Below are 19,885 nucleotides of genomic sequence, written 5' to 3'. Positions count from 1 at the left end.
CAATTTACCTGCACCAAACCGACCACACACTAGTATAAGTAGATGGGTGGAGCTCTCCTTCAACACACACACCTCATTTTGAGCTACACACCTCACTACCACCTCTTGTACTTTTACACTTTTTAGTAGTATTTGTGAGAAAGGCAAGAGCTATCAAGGAGGGCTTGGCTCCTTGGAAGAGAGAAATCTTGGTATGAATACAATGAAGAGTTCTTCCAAAGTCTTTCTCTCATATCTTCAATATAGTTGTGCTTATGAACTAGAATATAGTTTTCATGTTATAATCTCGACATATGAACTAGCATATAGTTTCTATGTTATCAGCTTAACATGTAGAACTTTATGCTTAATCATTCATATAACTTATATGATTAGAAGTAGAGCTAAGTTAAGGTGGTGGTTCATCGTTCCTTCGGGTTTGCCCATGTCCTATGCTTGTCGATCCGTAGGATCGGAGTCTTGGAGGGATATGGGTAGTTTCTTTGTACACGGGCGTGGTGCCCGGGTGCACGGGGACCTTCGAATATGACTGTACTCCACGGTTGAGGGGTAGGCGGCAGGTGGTGATAGCCCTGTCCATCCCTTGTAATCCCCTCCGTTTGGGTATTGTGTAGGAGTCTTAAAGCCTCTCGCGCTTGCTGGCAGACCAGTGCTCGGAGATCTTCCCGTCCATCTTACACTTAGGTCTAGCTCTAATCATGTAATTTATATGATCATCAGTTGTTCTTTGCACGACTATATTAGAACAAGCCTGCTCCACTTAGTAATATTCTTTTATTCTTTGTTTCTCTTTTATCCTTGAGGTTGGCCCAAGTGTGTGTACACTATCCTAAAAATATCGTTTTTACCCCTGTTATAAACTTTGGTTCACTATGCAAGCATATAATCTTGTTCATGTCTATGCTAGAATCTTTAGACCATGCCTTTCTTTGGGAAAATATAAATAATGATACCCTGAATTCTTTCGGGTGAAATGCTACAACGATAGATCCATGCGCTTGCGGATATTGTTTCTATAATCGTTAAGAACTTCGTGTTGGTGTTGCTTGGCGGCGTTGCTAAGATTTATCCAAATCTTAGCGACGGTGCTAAGAAATACCAACAGGCATTTCTAGTGTCGTTGCCAGGACTGGATTCCATCTCCATACTTGGTGAGTGCGCTAAGAAATGCCAATAAGCATTTTTGGCGCCGTTGCTGGGGATGGATTCCATCTCCATACTTGGTGATTGCGCTAAGAAATGCCAACAAGCATTTCTGGCACCGTTGCTGGGCAAGGCATAGGATAAAAGAATCTAGTAGGACATGATCATGATCACATGCATGAATGGTTGCCATAGTTTATACAAGCTAACTCTGCTTGTTTTTCTCCTGTTGTGGATGAAAACAGGATAGTGTATGACCGGTTACAACCTGCTGAAAAATTACACCGATAATCCGGAGGCACTCCTAAGGAAGAGCCGGTCTCGTATCGCTTCTTCTTTTGCTACTCCGCCAGCAAGTGAACCAGTCACCCCCGCACCGTCCGCTACTTCACTTATGGCCAAGTCACTCCACGACTACTCCACCCCCGCTGTTGTCAATGTGCTCGTTGGGCCCACTATCAACACGGGCACCGGAAACTTTGAGCTCCAGACTGGCCTTATAACTATGGTGCAGGAAAACCAGTTCTATGGTTTGCCTAGTGAGGATGCAAGCACGTACCTTCAACTCTTCCTTGAACTGTGTGACACCATTGTCATAATAGACGTCGCACCAGCAAGCATCATGCTCCATCAGTTTCCCTTCTCCCTCGTGGGGTAGGCGAAGTAGTGGTTTTACAAGGCAAAAGGAAGCAGTCAACACGTGGGACAAATGTTCCATGGTGTTCCTTGTGAAATTCTTCCCCATGGGCAAAACCAATGCCCTGAGGGGTAAAATTTTGAGTTTCTAGCAGAATTCCATGGAATCTAGGCGTGGGAGAGGCTGCAGGATTACATCCAAGCATGCCCGCACCACGGGATAGAGAATTGGCTCAGGCTCCAAAACTTCTACGAGGGTCTGACGCCCATGTCGAAGGGGCACATCGATGCCGTTGCTGGAGGCACATTTCTTTCCCTCACCATCGATGGAGTTACGGCTCTCATCGATAAAATGGTGGCAAATCAAATCTGGGGGGAAGAAAGAAAATAACAAAAAGGCATGCATACCGTGAAGGAGGCGGATATGCTTGCCACAAAAATGGATCTATTGCTGAAAAGACTGGACGAGCGTGCCGCTAATAAAGAAGCAATGAAGGCCACTATCCAGGCCATGGACTCACATATGACATGTGAGGTCTGTGGAGAGGTCGGACACTCGGGGAACGACTACCCCGAGAGCCGTGAAGATGCCACATACATAAACAACGGGTTTCGATAAGGTAACAATAATCAGTCACTCTTCCAAGGAGGTAACTATAATTACAATTCAAACTTCAATTTGAAACAACCCTCCTTGAAGGACCTAGTTCTAGGTCAATCTAAAATAAATTAAAATATCACCAAAAAGTTAATGTTTACCCTCCTCCATTAAAAATCAATTAAGTTTTAATAAAATGATTGAAACTCAAATAGCACAAATAGCTGCTGCTATTCCTGTCAACAACACGGGGAAAATCCCGAGGCAACCCGAGAATTCCCCCGAGTTTGTTCATGCAGCTGCAGACCAATGAAGGAGGAGAGATCTTGCTCGACGGACTATAAATGTCGAGCCCTTGCCGAAGGTAAATCGGTAGTTATCTTTGGAAAAATATTCAAAAATTCAAAATTCAAAATTCAAAATTTAAGATTTTACTTCAAAATAAACTTTTTAAAAAAATAAAATAAAAATCATTTTCTGATAGTTTAGATTTTTTTTCTTTTGTCATTTCTCATTTTTAAAATATTCATGAAAATTCAAAATATAATAAAAGTTTTGTGGAAAATCATTTATGAGAAGAGGGGAGTTCGGAAAATTGCAAAACCCCAACGATTAACTCCCACTTAGTCGTTGGGAGCAACCAGCCAAAAGGGGGACCGAGCGGGCCCACCTCTGGTGCGGCCACACCCTGCCCGACGCTGCTGGCCTTGCCACTTCCCTAATGGCTAGGAGCCATTGCTCCCTCCCCCTCTCGGCATGTGCTCTGCTCTATAAAACCGAGAGCTCGGGTGTGAGCCCTCACTCACACTCCACTCTCATTTTTTCACTCCTTGTCACTCTCTTTCCTTCACCACTTGCAAAAATATTTTCCACAATCTTTGAGAGCAAGAAAACTTCGTAGAAAATTTCCTAGCTCAGCTCCACCAAGCCAAGCTCACCAGTCACTCGATTTATTTTCGCTAACGTAACCCCATTTTTGAGCTTGTTGTGCTGTCTTTGCCATGGACAGGTTCGGAAAGAAGCTCGCCGGCGCGCTCAAGAAGGTCACGGGGGCGAGCTCAAGGCGCTCCCATGTGGAAGCTCAAGTGCACGCTACACCGAGCCCGAGGAGTGCTCGATGCATGAAGATGAAGAAATGGTGCCAACGGAAGAAGAAGAGCAAGAGCAACCGATGGAGGAGGTGATGACAATCCCCACCTTGATTTGGAGGGAGAACGGGAGATGCAAGCATACAACCTCATCAAGAACCGCGAGTTTGTCCACACGCTGGCATACAACCCCAACCTCCTCGAGAAGATAGGTATGGACATCGAATTCGCCACCATCTAGAAAGCCGTTGGATGGGAGAACGTTGTTCCCGTTGAGGAGCAAGGTTCTTGCCTCCTGACTATCCAATTTTTATGCTCTTTGTAAGAAGTTGAGAATGGGATTATTTTCCATCTTTTTGAACAACCATATTATCTTACGTGGAGAGATCTTAGTTCTCACTTAGGCTTTAGCAAGAAATGTTCAATTGACTTAGATCATGCTCTCAAAGGTTTTAATCGTCATGAATTTTGGAGAATAATTTCTAGTCAAAATGTGATTGGCAAGTTTCAGCCTCAAAATATGAATATTCATCATCCAACTTTGAGGTTCATGCATCGCTGGATTGCCATGACTTTGTTTGCTAGACAAGATATACGCTATGTTCATCATGCTGAAATGCAATTGCTCTATGCCATGGTCAAAAAGATTAAAGTTGCTCCTTTGAAAGAAATGTTTAAACATTGGTTAGAAACATTCAAGGCCTCCACATCTATTTCTTGTACATCCCTTGTGACACATATTCCTACTAGTATTGGTGCGTTGGACGGACAAGATGTGACATACATGTCTACTCCACGCATTAGTATTAATGAGCACTACTTGATGCAAGGGCATCATTTGAAAAATAATGCTGCAAGAGACCTTGTGTATTTCTTCCCGGGGTATACAAATGAGATTCCGCTTCCTAACCCGGAACTCTCTTTGTATAAGTCCCCGTCACTAACCTTCGCTCTTGTCGAATAAGAGGAAGTACACAAGAGTTCTGTTTCTAGCAGGGCAACAAGAAGCAGGACTAGGAACGAAGCAGGCAGCTCTCAGCAGCCACCGCCAACACCGACACCACTTGTGCCTTAGGCATACCTTACGGAGTGGTTCCCAACAATGCAGGTGCCTGGATTCAGACCTAGGTACTAGCCAGGCTAGGATCACACCCCGCAACAACACAAGGCTAGAGGGTCGGGATGGCGAGAAGCCGACGCCGCGGCATGGACGAGACACTCGTCCGACTCCGAGGGGCTACCACCACCTGTCCATCCACGACAATCTACTTTAGACTGTTAGGAATTGGACGGCATCAACACTCGCCTGGAAGGATTGGAGATCTGCACAGGTGAGATTCAAAACACGCTTAACACTCATGTGCAGGATTTGGCTCAGTGGCAGCTTTAGCAGCAGCAACAGTTCACGCACATTAATGCGATGCTGAAGCAACAGCACGACGCACAGGTGGCCTACTGGTGGTCCATGGGATACAATATCGGACCATAGGCCTCGAGCTAGCTTGGGGAGGAACCCCATAGAGGTACCTTGTTTTTTCGTATTTTTAAATTTTTTTCATTTATTTTTCTGCATTTATTTAATTATTAGCATTTAAAAAATCAAATAAATTAAAAATACCAAAAAATAAAATATGATAAAAACAACAAAAATATGAATTCCACTCTCTATATGTGTTTTGAGAATGTTTAGGTTCTCCTAAGTTGAAATGATGAATAGTTGCTCTGTCTATAATTCATTTGTACCTAGGCTGTAACTTAGTATTCCCTAAGATTTAAGTTTGTTGGCTAAAAATGTCTCATCCTAAAAGCTTGAAAACTTTGGGTTGCAAACGCATGCTACTTTTCTAAGTTGTTGCGAGTTATGATATGGTACAAATAGAATTTACTATGACTTTGTTCTAAGAGAGACTAGATATCCGGAGTTTTTAATTTCAAAAATGCTAAAATTCAAAGTTCTTCAATGATTATGAATACCTACCAAGGCTATATGACATGATACACATGCAAAAACCTTAGTCATATGCTACTTGTTATTGCATTGAGCTTTGTCAAATTGTTTGTGACCCTTATTGAGATTCTCGTCATGCACCTATGATCAAGATTCACGTACACCCACAAAATAAAACGCTAACTCTTAGACTGAGAGTTACGCAAAAACTTGTCTTTCCGTCCACAAAATAATTGTTCCATCCATGTATCATGAGCCTCATCTCTTTCTAAAGTTTCATTTGCCAAAAAGAAAAGTATGAGCTATGCTAAAAACAAAAGAGGATAAATATCCATTCTAAAAAGCATGAGAGAAAAAAAAATATATGCCAAAGTGCATGAAGAAAAGAAAAGAAAAAAGAAAGAAATAATGATAGCCCATACTTTCAAATAAAAAGGGATTTCTTCAAAAGAGAGAGATTCATGACCAAAGGAGCACAAAAATATTTTAGAATTAGGAACATTATAAAAGTTCCACATACTTGCACGTCTTGATCAAAGTGTATTACTTGCATCTCCTTGAGGTCCAGTTTTTGACTTAGCAAAATATATGATGCAAGTATGCCTCGATTTCATACTTACCCAAAACTCTACAAAAAGCCTTTAGAGGTATGATGAAAAGAAGGCAAAACATCAAATGCCTTGGCCTGTGTTTAGTTGGAGGGAAAGTTAGAATTTGGGTACTGTAGCACTTTCGTTTTTATTTGGCAAATAGTGTTCAATCATGAACTAGTTAGGCTCAAAACGTTCGTCTCGCGATTTCCAACCAAACTGTGCAATTAGTTTTTTTTTTGTCTACATTTACTGCTCCATGCACGTATCGCAAGATTCGATCTGATGGGTATTGTAGCACTTTCTTGGAACTATTTTTGGAACTGAACACGGGCTTGGTGAGGTTTTCATACACATTGACAGATCAAGGGAACCATTTGAGGAACTTACTTTTATTTTGCAAAACTCATAAAACCTCTAGATAGACAGTTGATCAAAGAATAAAAGATTGGTGATTCTATTATGATCGTTCTATCTTGTAACCGCCTAAGAACTTGGAAAAGCTATACGCCCCACAGGGATCAAGGCAAAGGGTGGATAAAAATGCCAACTCATTTAAATTGCGGAAGAATACTTTGTTATAGGCATGGTACTTATGAAATATATTCGGCATAGTAGCAGCTCCTGATCAACAACCAAGTACTTAGCTATTTGCTCGGGACGAGTAAGGGTTAAGCTTGGGGGATTTGTTGGTGGTCTTAATGATCACATCCACCGCTAATTGAGATCCAAAACAAGAGAAATAAACAAACTTTCAACACATATGCATTTACTATTAACATAGTTCCACTTGTATTGGAAGAATCATGTTTTGTAGGACATGTTTGAATACAAGTGGAAAACAGGACAAAAGGCGCTACTCGGAAAGCGTAAAGCAAATCTTGCGCAAAGAAATCAAGCAAAGGCCCATCCAACCACCAAATCTAGGCCGAGCACCGACATGGGAGCTATGCAGGCCCAGCCAGGAACCTACCAGAGTAAGGCGGTGGCGAGTGGGCCAGCCAAGGGTGCGGCCGCCCGTCCCCAGCGCGGATTGGCCCCACTCTCCTCTGGCGGTTGCATGGCGGCATGCATAGGCGGTTAAGGGCGGTTTCCAAATTTACCTGCACTAAACCGACCACACACTAGTATAAGTAGATGGGTGGAGCTCTCCTTCAACACACATACCTCATTTTTAGCAACACACCTCACTACCACCTCTTGTACTTTTACACTTTTTAGTAGCATTTGTGAGCAAGGCAAGAGCTATCAAGGAGGGCTTGGCTCCTTGGAAGAGAGAAATCTTGGTATGAATACAATGAAGAGTTCTTCCAAAGTCTTGCTCTCATATCTTCAATATAGTTGTGCTTATGAACTAGAATATAGTTTTCATGTTATAATCTTAACATATGAACTAGCATATAGTTTCTATGTTATGAGCTTAACATGTAGAACTTTATGCTTAATCATTCATGTAACTTATATGATTAGAAGTAGAGCTAAGTTGAGGTGGCAGTTCGTTGTTCCTTCGGGTTTTCCCATGTCCTATGCTTGTCGATCCATAGGGTCAGAGTCCCAGGGGATATGGGTAGTTTCTTTGTACACGGGCGTGGTGCCCGGGTGCACGGGGACCTTCGAATATGACTATACTCCACGGTTGAGGGGTAGGCGGCAGGTGGTGATAGCCCTGTCCGTCCCTTGTAATCCTCTCCGTTCGGGTATTTTGTAGGAGTCTTAAGGCCTCTCGCGCTTGTTGGCAGACTAGTGCTCGGAGATCTTCCCATCCATCTTACACTTAGGTCTAGCTCTAACCATGTAATTTATATGATCATCAGCTGTTCTTTGCATGACTATATTAGAACAAGCCTGCTCCACTTAGTAATATTCTTTTATTCTTTGTTTCTCTTTTATCCTTGAGGTTAGCCCAAGTGTGTGTCCACTATCATGAAAATATCGTTTTTACCCCTGTTATAAACTTTGGTTCACTATGGAAGCATGTAATCTTGTTCATGTCTATGCTAGAATCTTTACACCATGCATTCCTTTGGAAAAATATAAATAACGATGTCCTGAATACTTCTGGGTGAAATGCTACAACGATAGATCCGTGCGCTTGCAGATATTATTTCTGTAATCGTTAAGAACTATCGTGGTGGTGTTGCTTGGCGGCGTTGCTAAGATTTATCCAAATCTTAGTGACGGTGCTAAGAAATACCAACAGACATTTCTAGTGCCATTGCCAGGACTGGATTCCATCTCCATACTTGGTGATTGTGCTAAGAAATACCAACAACCAACAAAACAATCTAATTCCCAATGAGTGGGACATGCAAAGGAAGGAAAGTTCTTACCATTTCATTTACTTGGCGGTGACAATAATGATGGTCGGAATCTTTCATATGGGAGATCGTGATAAACCACATCCATTGACTTGCAAAATCTCTCAACCTGAAATGTTTTGAGGTCCAGTATGAAACACTGTACTGTTTCTGTGTTGCAGTGCCCTACAAATAGCAAGTAGCCCTCGCCTGCACCACTAGTAGTGGCGTGTGTAGCCCTCAGGCAATTGGTGGTGCTTGTCATGTTACCACTCCTCTGCGCTACCACCATTTGTTTTGCCAAGTCTTAGAATAGGGATCTAAATTTCGTGCAGGACCAAGAACTGCCAAGCCAATCCTGTTCACTCCTGCATCAACAACGGCCAGCACTTTGGGACGCCATTCCATATGAATACCAAAAGGGAGGTAGAGGTGATGGAGAATTTCATCTCAAGCGGGTCAAGGACAACCATATGGTTTAACACACGACGATGCACCCAGTAGAAGCAGCTGCCAACGTAGTGGCGGTGGCGTACCAAAATCTTAGGATCATGAATCAGTCTGCTAGGTAAGAAGCTAAAAGAAAATCGCCATGCAGTGACACAAATGAAACACGCTCTAAACCCTGCCAGTTCATTTCAAAAAAAAATATGTGATAGCTTAGGGTAAACACATTTCCGATAAGGAATTCAATGATTATTCTTGTGTGATCGGATGCTCCGTACTCCATAACCTGAAACAAATAAAAATTACATAATACATGTTTCACTACCGGACTCAGTCACTCGGCAAAGCCCAATTTACACTCGGCAAAGGCTTTGCTGAGTGCTGCACTCGGTGAAGGCCACTCGGCAAAAAATGGGCCGGCAAAGGCGTCTTTGCCGAGTGTCTTTTGTCGGGCACTCGGCAAAGTTGGAACCGAAAAAAAACCCGAAAAAATAGCAATTTTTTTAATCGGTGGAGGCCCCCACCAGCCAGCACCCGCCCATCTCCGGCATTTTTTCGTGTAAAATTCGCGGCTACGAGGCCGGCGGGATTCAAATCGGCAACCTCTCCCTCGCGCGTCCCCTCCTCTAACCACTGCACCACACTGCCACCTATGTCTAGATTCCGTTTTGGTTCCACACATATTATACTAAACCGAGTGTAAATTGCTTGTTTGAGGCCCTAAACGAATTCAAATAAAAAAATTGTAAACTACAAAGTTTCATAACTTTTCGAGATCTACACTTTTAGTTTAGGAACTTTTTCCATCCAAGGTCGTTTACAAAATTTGAATCTCAAAATTTTGAAATTCAAACGCAGTTTTGCAAGACAAGATGATTTCAAATCAAAAAGTTGCCAACTACAATGTTTCATAACTTTTCAAGATTTACAGAGTTTATTTTGGTTGTTTTTCCATCTGAGGTCGTTTGAAAAGTTCAAATTTTAAATTTTTGAAATTCAAACACAGTTTTGCATGACAAGATTTCAAATAAAAAAGTTGTCAATTACAAAGTTTCATAACTTTTCGAGATCTATAAAGTTTATTTTGGTTGTTTGGTCATCTGTTCATCCGACATGGTCGTTCTAACATTGTTCACAAATCTTATATATCTCTCTTGTAGTTTCATAAACTACAAGCGAGATATGTTAGATTTGTGAACAAATTTACTTTCACTTTGTCATATGAAGAAAAGACCAAAACAAACATTGTACATCTTGATGAGTTATACAATTTTGTAGTTGAAAACTTTTTCATTTGATTTAATTTACTGCTTCAAAATATGCTTTGAAATTTTCTTTGCCTAGTGTCAAAAAAAACACTCGGCAAAGAGCTTCTTTGCCGAGTGTTTTTTTTTTTTTTTGCCGAGTATTTTTTTTCCGCACTCGGCAAAGAAGCTCTTTGCCGAGTGTCCGAAAAAAAACACTCGGCAATCCACTTGGCAATCGGCAAAGAGCCGGTCTCCGGTAGTGTTTGAGGTTAGCCTAGTGTTGCCGACACATTAGAATGTTAAGGAGTTGAAATCTGACAGAGGGAACCTTTTGGATCACATAGTTTCCGAAAGCATCAGTCACCAGCTCACACAACATGTATGCGTGTGCGCGTGCACCAAATTTTTTTATTTTTGTTCGTGTACATGTATGTATATCACACAACATGCCTGCCTATGTGTGTGTGTGCACGTGTGTGAGTGACACACACAACATGGTGCGCAAGCGGTATTTTATTTGTGCATGCGTATGTTACAATAGACAAGGAAAACCTTGAAGAAGGTAAACTAGTGTGTGGCTTACCTGCAGAATATAGTCCCCGTAGCTTACCGACACATCCGAATGTTAAGGAGTTGAAATCTGACAAGGGGGACCTTTTGGATTACATAGTTTCCGAAGGCGTCAATCTCCAGCTCAGCAACATAAGGTATGATTTCTGTTAAGACCGTTGCTTTCTCTTCAGGCCTTGTTGTTGCAATATTCTACTGTATATAGTGGCTCCCAAACTGATCGAAGTTGCAAAATACATCCAAACGGAGCAACTTAGGAGGTTTTTGGTTCCGTCCTAGGTAAGGTTGCCTAGCGTTAGCAGCAATCTCAGGCGTTCAATTTCGGTCGCCTGGGAAGGCACTGTCCAAACAACCCCTTAGTCACTGCAGGACACAAATACAATTCCTTGGCATGAGAATATTTATGTTAGCACATGAAAACTAAATTAAAATTCATGTAATAAAAATGTGCAACATGAACTTTGATAAGAGAAATGGGAGAAGTCCCTTTGCTCAGACTACTGGGCACTCCAGTAGATGTTGCCAAACTGGACACATCTTGAAGCAATGCCATATGCAGATTGCCATTCCTGCCAAAGTCCTTTTCATGAACATTAGGATGATCTACAGAACTAACCTTTTCATGAGGTGTCCTAAATGTGCTATCGACTCTAGTTATTGGTGTCAGTGATGAAGGATGTGTGTAATACACACAATCAAAATGCTCTGGAAATTCTAATATCTGATTGACAACATTAGGGTGCTGGGAAGACGATCTGGGGATATCCCATGTAATCTGCCCAACGAGCCTCCTGTTGTTGCTGGATATCCAAATTCACTTTTCTTATTATCACTATTTTTCCTAGCATCTCATATTATCTTGTAGTTATCTTTCAACTCCTTTTCCTTTGATTGTATTTGTTGTTTTGTAAAATGAGCTAAAGGAAACTTTTCATTGAACTGTTTGGTGATCTTTCTCCAACCCTTTGTTGTCCAACCATTTTGTGTCCTGTACATAGGGATATTGACATGCTCTTTCATTACGTCCACAAGCCCTTTCTCATATGTATAGCTCCATACAGCCCTTGTACTCTGGCATGTTGACATGGCTGAAAATAATGAGACATTAATGTAATAAGTTAAAATGCTGATAAAGATGAACAATGCTTTAAATTACCATCTCATTATTATAGGCAACCCACATCGCTTGCACTATTTGATCTCGTAGTGTGTTGCTATCATTCGATTCCATCTCATTTGGGTAATTGCTACCCCCTCTGGCAAATCAACAAAAGTGGTTGGGTCGATATGTTTGTGGTTGGTGATCTAGCCAACTATCTTGCCTATTGTGCCCTCTAGTTATATTATGAAACACACCTGTTGCTGCTAGAATCGTGATCTGAGTCTCAATTGCCATAATCTCCCACAACACGCTCTATGACCCTTACCCGCACCCGTCTCATCACCGTATGAATCAACAAATTTTGGAGAGGAACTTGGACTAGATCTTGGAGCTAACCTAGAGTGGATCTAGATCTTGAAGCTGATGCGGAGGTGGCGACAGCAGTGGCGATCATGTGTCGATGCGGTGAGCGGACCCGAAAGCCGCGAGTCGAGGGACGGACCGACGATGGAGAAGAGCTTGAGGTGAGGAAGAAGACGGCAGTGGCGGCGAGGCGAGGAGCCGACGACGACAATGGATGCACAAAGCTTCCGTCTCGCTCGTTGACTCGCTTGGGAAAAACCACCTGAACCCGAGCGTGCGAGAGCAGCAGCCGCCCCCGGGAAAAGGTAGGGTTCAGGTCGTCCTCCACCTTCGCGTGGCTTCCAAATGCAGAGGAAGCCTGGGCCATGGCTGAGTTTCGCTTGGGCTTCTTGCCAGGGGGAAAGGCCAGGACATCCACATGGGTTTGGGTTTCCAAAGAGGCCTAATGTTGTGACTCACTCTAGAGCGTGTTTTTGTTATTGTTGCTCGTATATAAATGAGTAACATATTCATTTTTTTATCTCCGGTGAAATAGGTCTGAACCTCACTCACTTAGTCGTTTCTTAAGTTACAAGATTCATCAAACTATACTATTTTAAGTATGTTGCCATGCACCTCATATCGAGTATTTTTTATGAAGACAACCCGGCAGCACTACTATAGATAGGCAAAACAAAGACTCCGCAAAACAAGGCACTACACATTTAGGTCTGGCTTTCCAAACATGCTAGGAAGCATTGGTCATATGCATGCTTATCCGTACATATGGAGAGGACAATACAAGTTCTACAATTATGGTAATAAACATGCTCGTACAAAGATTCTTGAGATTGTTCCTACACATGCTCCTACAGAGATTCTTGAGGTCGTTGCTACTACACATGATCTTTTGATATGGCGTTTGTTTGTATGTCATCGGGCACCGCCTAGGAGCACAACGACATGGTGCGGGCCAAGCTCTCCTACCCCAGAAGCGAGGCGGACCAAGAACGACGGAAGCGGGCGATGAGGGTCGTGGTGATGAAGGAGCCTGGAGAGGGCCGCGTCAAGTACTTGGTGGACACGTTCGAGTGGCTCCTCTCGCTGGGAGGCGGCGGAGGCGACCCCACAGTGCGGAACAGAGAAGCGGCGAGGAGGTGGAGGAAGGACGAGGCAACCGCGACAGCAACGGTGCTGTTGCCTTGCCGTTCCAATTCGTAACACGACACATCAGCACTTAGAAACAACCGGAGGAACTAAGGACACGTTCTGATGTCCGCCAATGTAGGCCGTGCCGAGTCTTGGGGTTACCAGCATAGACTCCTGGGTGTGATGGACTGCTCAAAAAGTTGTCATCCGAATCCCCAAGCCCTTTCTCAGAGGCAATTTGAATATTTGTGCACAAGCTTCACTACTGGAGATGGCCTCTTTGCCGAGGGCCTGAGGCCCTCGGCAAAGGCCTATTAACCCTCGGCAAAGGCTTTGCCGAGGGCGGCCCTCGGCAAAGAGCTCTCGGGGAATTTTGAGTCGGCGAAGAGGGTCTTTGCCGAGGGCCCTTTATCGGGCACTCGGCAAAGCCTTTGCCGAGGGCTGGAGCGGCACTCGGCAAAGAAAAGCAGTCGTCACGGCACCGGCGCCTGGGACGGAGTCTTTGCCGAGGGCCGTCTCCGGGGGCCCTCGGCAAAGAATTATTCTTTTTTTTTAAAAAAAATCTTTGCCGAGGGCCTCGGACCATGGCCCTCGGCAAAGAAATATTGCAGAATTTTTCCAAAAAAATCTTTGCCGAGGGCAATGGGACGGCCCTCGGCAAAGAATTATTCTTTTTTTAAAAAAAAATCTTTGCCGAGGGCTTCCCCGCAGGCCCTCGGCAAAGAAATTTTAATTTTTTTTAAAAAAAGTCTTTGCCGAGGGCCTCCAACCATGGCCCTCGGCAAAGAAATGTTCCAGAATTTTCCAATGAATCTTTGCCGAGGGCAATGGGACGGCCCTCGGCAAAGGACCCTTCTTTGCCGAGGGCCTTGGTCATTGCCCTCGGCAAAGAGGCAGAAATTTAAAAAAAAAATTGTTTTTTGTATTCCATCGACACAAGCATTTCATATATATATATATATATATATATATAGAGAGAGAGAGAGAGGCTATTCAGTAGCCGGCTACAAAATAAGTTATTCTGTAGCCACCTCCATTTACTATAATTTTATATACTAATTTACCATAATATAAATACATATTTTCGATAGTTGGGTTACTATAACACATGGGGATATTTACCATAACGTTATATTAAACCACTTAGTAAGGAGTTACTATAATCTCGTAAAATAACATAGTAATTATCGTAACTCAAAGTGGCTACAGAATAAGTTATTCTGTAGCCAGCTACAGGATAGTAGTTATATATATATATATATATATATATATATATATATATATATATATATATATATATATATATATATCTCAACCATCACATATATATATCACACAGAACCCATTTTCTCACGATATATCACAACCATAATTGTGAACCACAAATCACAATATATTACAACGACAACCCTACATATAGTTCTATCAAGTACAAGCGTACAAAACTCAGGGGAGAAATAGGGAAGACAAAGTGGGTTCGCAATCACTATCCTGAACTACGTTTTAACTGGCACCATCGGCACCTCAGTAAACAAAAGCAGATAAGAATACCTTGCACAAACTTGAGAGTAATCAATCTTTAAGGCTGCAAAAGAGAAGAGAATGAGACGAATTGAATTAAATGGTACTAAAAACAAAAAATAAGCATGTTCAAGTAAACACAAAGTACAGATCCGATTGATACATCAGATAGATCAGACACAAAATAACCACACCTTACCGCATAAATCTCTATGTAAGCTATGGCCAATCAAAATATTTTCTTTGGATAACATTCTCTTCAGCGATTTTTAAAGAAGGGATATAACTTCCATGAGATAATATTCAGAGAAAATGCTTAGATGTTAAAGACAATATACCTGAACATCAACTAATGATGATGTGACTCCTTCTAAATCCTTCTTTGATACACCAGTGATGTGTGTCCTATAGTCAGTTATAGTCTTCAAGGGGTTTACAAGTATGTCCAACTTAGCCTGGAGAAGAAAAGAGAGAATATGGTGAGACCTTGGAACAAAGATGGAAATCCCTGACATGATTCACTGATTCATAGTCAATAAATGCTAAGGAAATATGTATTGTGTAAGTTTTGACAGAAACTTTATTGAATTCATCTAACATTACAGCAATGTCCATTAATGCACACGATAGTTCCATGAATCTTAACATACTTGTTCTGACTAAATAATCTAGTACCTTGAGCTTGTCATCTACCACGCACACTCTGACCACAGCCTCTGTGCCATCATTGCAAAGGACCATCTCACAGTCAATTGCCAACATAGCACTTGAGCTCATTAAACTAGAGACTTCTCCTATCCGCAGTACTTTCCACCCCTGAAAATACTAGTAATAGCTGGTTATGGATCGGTCTCATTGTTTGTTTCTTTTTTTTATCAATTATGAGACAAACAATGTGGATACAAAAGGTTCATCCATTATGGGGATGAGAGTATAAATCAGTCATTTGTTTTAGAATTTTGACTAGCAAAAAGCATGCCTTTGTGAAGAGTACAATATAAGGTGCAACTCTAGGCAGAGTATTAGCAATCATGAAGATTATTGGACTACACTGTTTAAGAATTCGTCATTAAATCATGAATAGGATATATCAAAGGAAGATCACCAAGGAAACTATACAATCCAAAAAGGGCTTAATCATCATTCGTGGATTAACAGAAGCACAGTAAAGCTCATACCTCCTGGTATGATGGGAAGCAATAGTGTTTTCTGTACTCCGGGTGCTCTGCCGTCAGTTGAACAAGTTTCTGCATTTAGCATGCACATCAATACAATTGTTGATCAACTGATGCTTGACACCCAGGCGTCAGTCCTATTCAATGTAATGCACAAATTCAAATGGCATGATCTAGCATACATATCACCTGCTCGGGAGAAACTTCGTCAGGAAAATCAGTCATATACTGCTGAACGACACTTCTTTCCTTATGACGCTTCACCAATTTGCCGAAGTACTGGAACCAAAATGTTGCGACGTTTTAACTATCAACACCAGTACTAACCAGTACCAACTACCAAGCCGCTTATAGACTGCAGCAGCTGCCAGTGAAACCAGGCATGCTGAACTGAAGTGTGAAGAAGAAAACAAAAGAGTAGCCAACCTTCTGCAAATCCTTGGAGAAGGTTTGTAGGAAAGCGAGCAGCACATCCCTGGTGCGCTTCCTGGGGTCGCTCAGCGACGCGCCAAACTTCCTGCCGTTCCGGGCCAGGAAATCCTTCCACCCGCCGTCACAGCCTCTCAGGCCGTTCTTCTGCGTGAACCTCACCACCTCGACGAGCACCTGGCGCAGACCAAACGGGTGAGCGAAACGAGGAGGCCAGCCCGGTTCGGGTGCTGCTGGCGTGGCGGGATGCCCCTACCTCTTTCTCGGCGGCGGCGAGCCGCTTGGCCATCGGACGACTGCGCGGAGACGAAAAGCAGCGGGTGCAGCGGGGGACGGAGGCAGTAGTATCCGCGAGTGGTTGCTGCGGACCTGCGGTCGGCGTTCGCGTCGGCGTCGGCGGCGGCGGTGGTCGCGTGGCGGGCGGCTCGGGAAGGCCGGCGCGCGGGGGCGAGAAGGCCGGCGCGGGGGGCCGCCGGAGGGCCGGCCGGGGCGGCCGAGCTCCCCTTGCTCGACCGAGACGGGGAGGGGAGGCAGGGCGCGCCCCCGGGGCGGCTCTGGGGCGCTGGGGCGGCGTCGGCGGGGCGGCGCGGAGGTCGGGCGGCGGGGCGCGGGGCGGCGGCGGGGCGAGCAGCGGCGACGGCGCGCAGCAGCTGCGTATGAAATGTGGGCGGGGATTTTGGGCCAGGCCGCTGGCCGATTTAGGGTTGGGCCCTTTGCCGAGGGCCTAGATCCAGGACCTCGGCAAAGATTTTTTATTTTTTTTTAATATTCTTTGCTGAGGGCCATTGGCCAGGCTCTCGGCAAAGAACCCCTTTGCCGAGGGCCAGGCTAGACCCTCGGCAAAGAGAATTTTGTTTTTTTGTTTTTTTTAATCCAGTTTTTTTGTGGTGCTATAATACATTATTTAAAACTCAATTTTAAAATTTGGGCCAAATTTGACATTTTTTTATATCTTTCCCTAATTTATTTCTTTTCGTTGATTTTTTTCGAATATTTTAAATTTGAACTGCAGGTGGATGGAATAATGCAATTTAGTGATTCGAAAAATGATATTCATGGTATTTGGTGTATGTTGAGTCCCTATCCACGAACTCACATCAAATTTCGGGCATCTTCTTCACGTAACATGACGAGGAACTTGTCGAAAAAGTGTTTTTAAATTATATAAGATCCATACAAAGTCCGAAAATCATGAAACTTGTCGAGGTGCCATGTTATCGCATGTGTAGGGTGTGGTAAAAATTTGAGAAGGTTTCGAGCAAGTTGTGACGTCGGATGCCTAAAACCCAGACATCTCCGCATGTGATTACATGTGGATATGTCTGGGTTTTAGGCATCCGACGTCACAACTTGCTCGAAACCTTCTCAATTTTTTACCACAGCCTACACATGCGATAACATGACACCTCGACAAGGTTTCGTGATTTTTGGACTTCGTATGGATTTTATATAATTTAAAAACACTTTTCCGACAAGTTCCTCGTCATGTTACGTGAAGAAGATGCCCGAAATTTGATGCGAGTTCGTGGATAGGGACTCAACATACACCAAATACCATGAATATCATTTTTCGAATCACTAAATTGCATTATTCCATCCACCTGCAGTTCAAATTTGAAATATTCGAAAAAAATCAACGAAAAGAAATAAATTAGGGAAATATATCAAAAAAAGTCAAATTTGGCCCAAATTTTAAAATTGAGTTTTAAATAATGTATTATAGCACCACAAAAAACTGGGTTCAAAAAAACAAAAAAAAACAAAATCTCTTTGCCGAGGGTCTAGCCTGGCCCTCGGCAAAGGGGGGTCTTTGCCGAGGGCCTGTCCAATGGCCCTCGGCAAAGAATATTTAAAAAAAAATAAAAAATCTTTGCCGAGGGCCTGGCCAATGGCCCTCGGCAAAGAATATTTAAAAAAAAATAAAAAATCTTTGCCGAGTGCCTGACGGCGGGCACTCGGCAAAGAATGACGCCAGTGGCCGCCGTGACCCATCCGGCCATTTTGCCGAGGGCCTTTTGTTTGCCGAGAGCCAGGCCCTCGGCAAAGGCTTCTTTGTCGAGGGCCTATCTTTGCCGAGGGCTCCTAGGGCTGGCCCTCGGCAAAGACCCCTTTGCCGAGTGCCCGAGATCTGGCCCTCGGCAAAGCCAAAAGCCCTCGGCAAAGAGGCCGTCTCCAGTAGTGCTTCTAATATCTGTGACTACTCCAGATTGAACATCTGAAGAATATGAATTTTCTTCAACATCAGTAGGCATCCTATATTGAGTGCCTTGTACACAAAGAACATCTTGCAACGGAAACAGCAATTTTTTTAGTGCATCACAAACGTTGTATTACCACGAGCAGGCAATATGAAAAAGATAAATTCAAAAGGTCTAGATAACAGTAACCTGGCGATATCTTATAGGAAAACATTTACAAGTACATAAACCGTGTATTCTTTTAAGAAAAGAGATTATGATGTTTACTTTATTATATTTTTACCAGCAACTCTACCCATAACTAACCAACATTGTTATTGTTTCGTTAGCCAAAATAATATATATATATATAAAGGTTTTCCATTTCACAATATATCACACATGGACATGGACACCACCCACATAGCTCAAGAGCTATTCTGAACATCATCCTGACACAAGTTTTGACTGAAGAAAACTGAATTACTTAACATGAAACTCAATGACATTCCACCAATGTAATCCTCAATGTGCTCTCATCCACATGCACTGATCCTGCTCCTAGCTCATCAAGCGAAGGAAACCGGTCTTTCTGGATTGTCAACCCTGACAAAAAGATTGTGTGCTTGCCGAGTTTAGTTAACTGGGTGTAGTCCCACTGCCAAGATGAACACCTAAGATATAACATATCAATGTCGTCAGCTGCAAAGATGCACACCCACATAGCACTTGGTTGATATTCACAATGACATTGCATCTAAAGCGATAAAGGGCCTATGTGTGTGTGTGAATCTCGCCATTGTGCTTATGTGATCTTCTGGACTGCATGGTTTCAAACACATTAGTCACATTTTCGACCATAATTAAGGTGTGCTTTCTATGAAGAACATTGTTTTCTCTTCTAGTTTCATATGTGCAATATGGTCCAACATAAAGTGACTCCAAAATTAATTGATCTATACCACAAAAGTCAATACTCACAACTTACCCCAACAGTAACACAAATACAACTACTTGTGTGTGCGCGCACTCCATTGTGCTTATGTGTTCTTCTGGACTGCATGGTTTCCAAACACGTCAGTCACATTTTTTACCATGAGGTGTGCTTTCTATAAAGGACATTGTTTTCTCTTCTAGTTTCATATTTGCAATATGGTCCAACCTAAAGTGGCTCCAAAATTGATCTATACGCGTACGCAGAAGTCAATACTCACAACTTAGCCAACAGTAACACGTGTGTGTGTGTGTTGTGTGGTGGTGGTGGTGGTGGTGGTGGTGGTGTGTGTGTGTGTGTGTGTGTGTGTGTGTGTGTGTGTGTGTGTGTGTGTGTGTGTGTGTGTGTGTGTGTGTGTGTGTGTGTGTGTGTGTGTGTGTGTGTGCTTATGTGATCTTCTGGATTGCATGATTTCTAAACATGTTTGTCACA

General features: G+C 43.0%; 1 protein-coding gene and 1 pseudogene across 1 annotated transcript; both read right to left on the bottom strand.

The window, feature by feature from the left end:
* Window positions 1–1,901: 1,901 nt before the first annotated feature.
* LOC136509720 (small nucleolar RNA R71) lies at window positions 1,902–2,001 on the bottom strand (annotated as a pseudogene).
* Window positions 2,002–14,497: 12,496 nt separating this feature from the next.
* On the bottom strand, window positions 14,498–16,931 carry LOC136509479 (small RNA degrading nuclease 3-like). The gene is made up of 7 exons (XM_066504265.1): window positions 16,539–16,931; window positions 16,280–16,459; window positions 16,043–16,132; window positions 15,857–15,925; window positions 15,354–15,494; window positions 15,017–15,133; window positions 14,498–14,742 (listed from the first exon to the last, which is right to left on the bottom strand). The coding sequence occupies exons 1-7, from the start codon at window positions 16,569–16,571 to the stop codon at window positions 14,737–14,739; spliced, it is 636 nt and encodes a 211-aa protein (XP_066360362.1). The 5' UTR covers window positions 16,572–16,931; the 3' UTR covers window positions 14,498–14,736.
* Window positions 16,932–19,885: the final 2,954 nt, after the last annotated feature.

This window comes from Miscanthus floridulus, chromosome 15 (genome assembly GCF_019320115.1).
Source record: "Miscanthus floridulus cultivar M001 chromosome 15, ASM1932011v1, whole genome shotgun sequence".
NCBI classification, from domain to species: Eukaryota; Viridiplantae; Streptophyta; class Magnoliopsida; order Poales; family Poaceae; genus Miscanthus; species Miscanthus floridulus.
This window is presented reverse-complemented; position numbering and strand designations above follow the sequence as displayed.